The 7,129-nt window shown below is 38.4% G+C and overlaps 1 protein-coding gene across 1 annotated transcript in view; it reads left to right on the top strand.

Moving 5' to 3' along the window:
* The first annotated feature begins 852 nt into the window (after nucleotides 1–852).
* The window catches only part of LOC129278864 (uncharacterized), a 96,255-nt gene continuing 89,978 nt past the window's right edge, over nucleotides 853–7,129 (top strand). Inside the window, exons 1-3 of the mRNA XM_064111200.1 lie at nucleotides 853–887; nucleotides 2,229–2,483; nucleotides 5,549–5,744. Coding sequence (XP_063967270.1) covers nucleotides 2,306–2,483; nucleotides 5,549–5,744 — 374 coding nt within the window. The 5' untranslated portion in view covers nucleotides 853–887; nucleotides 2,229–2,305. The remainder of the gene's footprint in view (nucleotides 888–2,228; nucleotides 2,484–5,548; nucleotides 5,745–7,129) is intronic.

The raw sequence follows: 7,129 nt of genomic DNA, 5'->3' as shown, positions 1-7,129 counted from the left end.
TATTTTATTACAGTTTGACTTTTCTTGAAAAGGGCAGTATTTCTTTGAGATTTTATTAATGTTTACCAAGGGCCCACTCTGATGCTGATTACACACAAATTCTAATGATATTTATGTATATATATATATATATATATATATATATATATATATATATATATATTACCCTACTATCAGATGCCCAATGATATTAACCCTATTATGGGCAAACTGTTCCCAACCCTCATTACTACACGATGTTGATAAAACACCGTCAAAGATTTGAGTAAAACTGTTACTTCCTATTAATGGTTAAATGATCGGACTGCTCAATTGGTCCGCATCTGTTTCTATTTATGAATTCTTTTTCGCCAAGGTATCAAGCAATGTCGGTAATCCTAATGCACCGAAGTGGATAAATTTATCTATTTCTTTTAATTTTGTTTTGTTTACATATATAGTTGCAAAAGAAGATACATTACTGGAAGTACGAACAGTGATTTAATAGCTGAACAAAGAGAAAAGTAGTCATGAACATAAAGTACTTACATGTTACATGTAAATACGCAATTACACCCACACAAATACACACACACAACCACACTCGCTCGCACACACACCCTCCCAAACACGCACACACACACACATATATATATATATGTAAGTGTATATATGGGTGAGTGTGTGTGTTACAAAGACGATGTGGATATCGTCGAAAATTTGTGAACAGCAGACAAATTAATAAATACGTTGAAATAAGCATGATAATTTCCTTTTTTTTTAATTCGTAATATTGATCAAACACGAGTACTATCTATCGAATATACAATTATATTCGTCATTTTCTTTCATTTCCCCCCCTCAATTTTCAGTTCAACATTTCGGAAAAGTTATCATCGGCGTCGAAAGTAAGTAGGCCTAATTATGATTATGATTGGCACTAAACAACTCTGTGACATATTTGACTTAGTAATGATAACTTATTTTGATTGCGCTTTACTAACGGAAATTAACGAATCTCAATCGCAAATCCCTCTAATATGAATGTGACAATGCCCCGTTCAGTATGTTTGTTTTGGGCGCCCGTTCACTTGTATTGCGAAGAGATAGTGTTGTCTGATGCCCTAAAAGCTATTTATTGAAGGTACCAATATTCTTGGTGTTTATGATCCCCTAACTTGATTTTGAAAATGAGGGGGTGTTAAAACTAACACCAGTTGGTGTCCATAAAAGACCACACACTAAGATGTTACGATTGAGCAGAGCGCCGAAGAGTTTAAAAGAAACATAAAAAACTGTTGCAATTATACCAATAGTCTCCTCCCTTAACCCACCTTTTAGAGGAATGCCCCGCTGATTGTCTCGAAAGAGATGGGCCTCCACTACTCCTACCACATCCACTCCCGCTCCGCGAACCCAGACTTTCGTCAGAAGCCTTCAGCAATAGTCAATATTCGCTTATTAATTTTTCATGTTTTCGGTAGCATTGTTCATATTTTTTTAATAAATAAATAAAGTCTAACATACGACTACCTTTGAGATTATATGGAACGTTGTGGCCCAGTGGATTATTCTCTAGACTTTAGAAACAGAAGGTCAGCGGTGTGAATGCCAGTCATGGTGTAATTTCCTGCTGCAAGAGATTGGTCCACTGTGCTGCACTCGACCCAGGTGAGGTAAATTGGTACTAGTAGAGTGTATCAGGGAATGACTTGTCAGACTTTTTGTCTGACAAGTCATGTTCTATCCGACAGTTACAATATCAGAATCAAGGAAAGATTTCAGAGCTGACTTGTGAGACAAAAATGATGATGAAACGCACCCCCCCCCCCCTGTAGCATTAATTCCTTAAATGCGCTATAAAGCGTTGTTGATATAATGGTACCTCGAGGTAAACCGGGGTAAAAAAAAAAATAGATAGTTGCTGATTTGTATCATCTGGCTGAAAGCGCTATATGAATACAGCTATCATCAAAATTATTAATTTCGTTTTAAAATCTTATCATTATTATTAGCATTATTGCCATTATTATTATTGTTATTATCATCATCATCATCCTCATTATTATCATGAAGATTATAATTATTAAAGTTGGGGGTAACGATAACATTATTCATCACTGGGGAAAACAGTTTTCGGAACAAAAGTGGCTACCTTGGGTAAAATATGAAGAAAAAATTATTATTGTTCTTAATTATCATCATCGTCATCCTCCTCCGTATCAATCTGTCCCTCATTTTATACTCAGTCTGCCGGGATGTGAACTGTACCGTGATTGACGGTATTATCTACTCTGCCGATCTTCCCACAACATTTTCAAACGTCATGGACCTTGAATATTCCGGCTTCAATTTGAGTAGTTATATCAATACCGAGGAGTTACTACCTAACTATGTGGACTACGATCCTCTTGAAGAAAGATTCTACTTCATGGAACGGTTTGGCGCTGGAGTGAGCGTAGATGGCATGGGTAGAAACGCAGTTTTCTTCGCCAACGGGCAAGGTATGTCGGTTTGTGCCATGTCACATCATGTTATAGCGTCATGTCGGCCAATCGCGTAACACTACCGTTCGAGAAAAGAGCCCCATGAATTCCCGAAAAGGTTGGATGTAGTTTATCCTACCTTTTGGACATTTGCCTGACATTTTTCGCAGAACATGGAGTAAATTTGATCCAACAATCATATATTCCTAATGATGTATTTATCGGTAGCGGAAATATCTCCCAAAAGTTAGGGGGGACAAGGGGTTGGAAAAAAATGTAAGGTCATTTCGACGAAAATAAATTTGACAGGCAAAAAAAAAAGGTTATCATCCCAAAAGTAAGGTCGTCTCGTCCAAAAATGTTTTATTTCGATTTTGAATGATGTATTTCTTACCATCATAAAATACCTTAATAGTAGGGGGACATTTGATATTATGCCCCCCCCCCCGTACTATTTTGAGTAGGGGGGACACGTCCCCCTGTCCCCCCTGGGATTTTCGCCCATGGTATTTATAACAAAGCGTCGGGTAAACTGGATTCGATCTTTCGGGAATTGTTAGGATGCCCTTTTCGCAAATATTGTCAGGTTGCGCGATTGCAGGACCAGACGCGATAACCCGATGTGATGGCACAAGCCTGTAAGTCAATTCGAGGAGATTTATTCTTATCAACATTAACGTTGTGTATTCTGTAGATAGCAATATTTTCTTGAAATGCTTGCGATCCGCAAGAACACGCTTCGGGATTTTATCCAGGGTAATAATGCTCAAGTCATGCGCGCGTGGGGATGATTAATTATGCCGTAAATTGTACTTTATTTTTTAAAAGAATGTGCTAAGTAGTGAATTAATCTGCTTATCCCACACTGCAAAAACTCCGGTGTTGTTTTAACACCAGCCCGGAATATATGTCCACACCAGAGAAGTATTGAAACAACACCAGTTAGAATCAAACCAATGCTGTTTTAATACTAATTGGTGTTGTATAAACACTTTTCTGGTGTTAGACCAAAACAAAACTGGTGTTATTTAACACTTCTCTGGTGTGGACATATACAGATTCCGGGCAGGTGTTAAATCAACACCGGAGTTTTTGCAGTGCATAAGTGGGTCTGTATTACCAGACTACACCGCTCAGAATGGTGCATCATGGGTTAGGAACCTGACAAGGTTTGAATAGTCGGGGACTTGACTACGCTACTACACTACATATCGGACGCATCCGCCCGGCTTCGCGATCTGAAATGGGAGTCAGTAACAAATTATTTGTATCCCTTCATAATTATGTAACCAACAAAATAAAAAGGTCTCCATTCTCAGGTTTTAATGAGGGAGGGGCAACAAAAGTACATCCGAAATAACTCACTACGGAAACAGTATTAACCAAATATACGCTACGTTTACTTACCATGGTGGAGATTGGTGGAGGGTCTTCATGGATGTTATCGTTTGTTATCCGATCCCACCCAACTAACAGTTTGTAGCCTAATTAAAAGTCGAGTATACAGTATGTGCCATCTAAACTATCTTAAACTCTTTTAAGGACTTCTTGATTGTCATTTTTTGAACCATACAAAAGGGTTGCTTTCTACACATGCCTTAAACAGGGATAGTTTTTTTGACAGATAATTTCTGATTCCAAAATCGCAAGAGCTTTCGTAGATAGAAAGGCAATTCTTGAGTCGCATATGTGTGAACCTAAAAAATCACCAACCTATTTGAGGTTGTACTTTAATGTTACAGGTCTGCTTCTATATAAATATCAATTAAAACAAGATATCAACACAATTTGGACCTATAATAAAGATTTTTTTGGAAAGATGTATACTCCAATGTAGGGCTTTAGTTATTGTAACAACGATAAGACTAATATTCTTTGATCTAGATGTTTCAAGATTATTAAGGGGAACGTCAAAACTGACAAAAGTTAATTGTAAAACTAGCAGAAAGAATAATCAAATAAATTGGCGCAGGTTTGAGGAAAATCCAAGTCAGAAAAAAAAACAAGGTTATTAGAATTATTTAATTTGTGATCATGATAGCAAATATTACACTGAAACTCGTTTTCGTTTTTTCTTGGACGCACTGTATAATACGAATACCAGTCCTCTAGATTTGATTATTCTTTCTCTAAAACTTGTACAAAATTGCTTGAAATGATTGACGAGGCAGCGGAATGTTGAAGCGTCGTGGTATAGAGGTTCTGACCCTCGCCTTGTCATCCGAGGGTCGTGTGTTCGAATCCCACCATGGCCTAGCGTCCTTTGGCAAGGCGTCAATCCACAATTTGCCACTCTCCACCCACGTGTTAAATTGGTATCCAGTAGGATGCGAAAGCCTATGTAGTGTGCATAGCAATTGAGTCTTGGAACTCTTGTTGGACTGCTCCCAAGGGGGCGGAGAAGGTACATACTTTGTATGCGGGCATGTCAGGATCCGATGACCGATGTAATAATAGCGCCAAGAGACGTCGCTTCGATGTATTAAGCGCTATATAAAAACGGATTATTTTTATTATTATTATCATTATTCCAACAAATCGGCAGACAATGGCTTCCGCTGAATGAGTGAAAATTTTGAGGTTGGCTTGAATGATATGTTTAAATTCTTTCTGTAAAAAAAATTACTTGAAATAATTGACGACGCAGGGGCGGCAGTGGGGTGACTTAAATAAAGAGAAACAACATTATGAACCAAAATTGCTTTCTCCTCTTTCTCATCTATTAACATCAAAATAGTTATAGACATCATAATTTGAAACAAAATTTGAATAGACTTTAAATCTGTCTCGTTTTTTATACGCTCTGTAATGTGAACCTCCCTGAAAGAAAAAATTTGCCTACGGAGACTCACTGGTAACATAACAATAAACTAACAGACAAAACAAAAACAAAATTAAACTAGAATTAAACAAAACGTATTGCAGTATTTAAGAGCATGTACGGGACGACAAAAATGAGAAACAAACATAAATTGTTGAAAGCTGGATTTGCCCTTGTACATTATCATAACGTGATAATGCTTAAGAAATAAATGAACCTTAAATGATGCTTTGTGTTGCTTTGTTGTTTATATTTTTCATAGACCAAGTGGCTGGAATGAGGGTACACCCAATGGAAGGACGAGTTTTCTGGGTCGAACACAGAGGAACTATACACTCCGTCGATAAGGACGGTAATGATCACATTGAGTTCGGCCTGGGTGATGAGCCGGACGGGAGCTCCACGTGCGGATGCAAAAGTCCCCGGTATCTTGCGCTTGAACTCGATGAGATTAACGAGTACGTAATTTAAATCACTTAACAAAAATATTCAGGTGATAATTTATCGGAGCTGTCGCACCGCAATGCAGAACGCTTTCAAGAACATAGAAAATGTGTTGTCAGCCAAGAAGCCTTTGAAGAAAATTGGCGAATCAAAAGAGCAGTTTCGTCCTGGGGGCCGTTTCATAAAGCTGTTCGTAAGTTAAGAGCGACTTTAAGAACGACTGGTGAACCTTTCTTACGCGCTAAATAATCACCAATGAACATTAATGGCGAATATCATTTACCATAAGAAAAGATCACCAGTCGTTCTTAAAGTCGCTCTTAACTTACGAACAGCTTTATGAAACGGCCCCCTGGACTCTGATTGGCAAGCGACATATTTGCCTTTTTTCGTCAGCTCCGAACCTAAGGGCGAAAATGCATGCTGTTTCGGTTCAACAATTTTCGACAACGACCTCCCAGCTTTTCTTTGTCATTTGAGGGTATTTTCAATTTATTTTCACTTCGTCCTAAAATTCCCTCATGAATATTATGAACAGATAAAAGATATTTTACGGTGGAGGCTATAATAACCATTTGACTTTGCACCCTTGAATATATCTATATATATATATCCACTTGGTTTGGGATTGGTTGAGGTTTCCAAAAGTGCTCAATGCCAGAGCAATATATATATATTCATACCTTTGTCAGTTCGGTCTACTACCGTCAGTTTCACGCTTTCGGCGATCTTCAGGCAGACTGATGATTTGACGACTTGGTTGTGTCTGTGTGCTGCGATGGGTCGTCACACCTGATTGGTTTTCTGGGGGGTCTTTGCCGATGTCTGTGGCGGCTCTTTGAGATTATTCCAAAGTGCCGAATTGACATAGGTATGAATATATATATATAATCAGGGGCGGATATGGGTTTTGATAAGAAGGGGGTTTGACAAGTGTACAAGTGTGATTTGCGGATCCAATTTGCTTATGTATTCTAAATCTTCCTCCAAAAGATCCACCACTGTTTTCCTTGCGCTGCTGTCATCACCAGCAGGGAAGGGGTGCTGTCGGAGTATGATCCCCGATCCTTTTGTTTAAGAAGCCCCCTAAACATCCCCTCCCCCTCTCCTTCCTAGATCCGACAATAGTATGTCAAACATGGTTTCGCCTCATGATAAAGTGTGCGTAATTCAAACCGCAATTTTTTTTCTTCAGGTTATCCTGATGACTATAAACAAACGTAGGGCTCTATTTGACGGTCAAGCTATTAACAACCATTTGATTTTAATTTGCACCCTTAAAATGCCTGTCAAACCTGGAGAGCGTTTCATGAAATGACTTGTCGGACGTTTTATCCAACAAGTCCTGTTTTATCCGACAGTTGCCATAGTAACAGACTCCTCAGCCAATCAAAACCAA

The sequence above is a fragment of the Lytechinus pictus genome, chromosome 16 (assembly GCF_037042905.1).
Source record: "Lytechinus pictus isolate F3 Inbred chromosome 16, Lp3.0, whole genome shotgun sequence".
NCBI lineage: Eukaryota > Metazoa > Echinodermata > Echinoidea > Temnopleuroida > Toxopneustidae > Lytechinus > Lytechinus pictus.
Note: the sequence above shows the minus strand (reverse complement) of the source record. Positions and strands in the feature narration are given on the sequence as shown.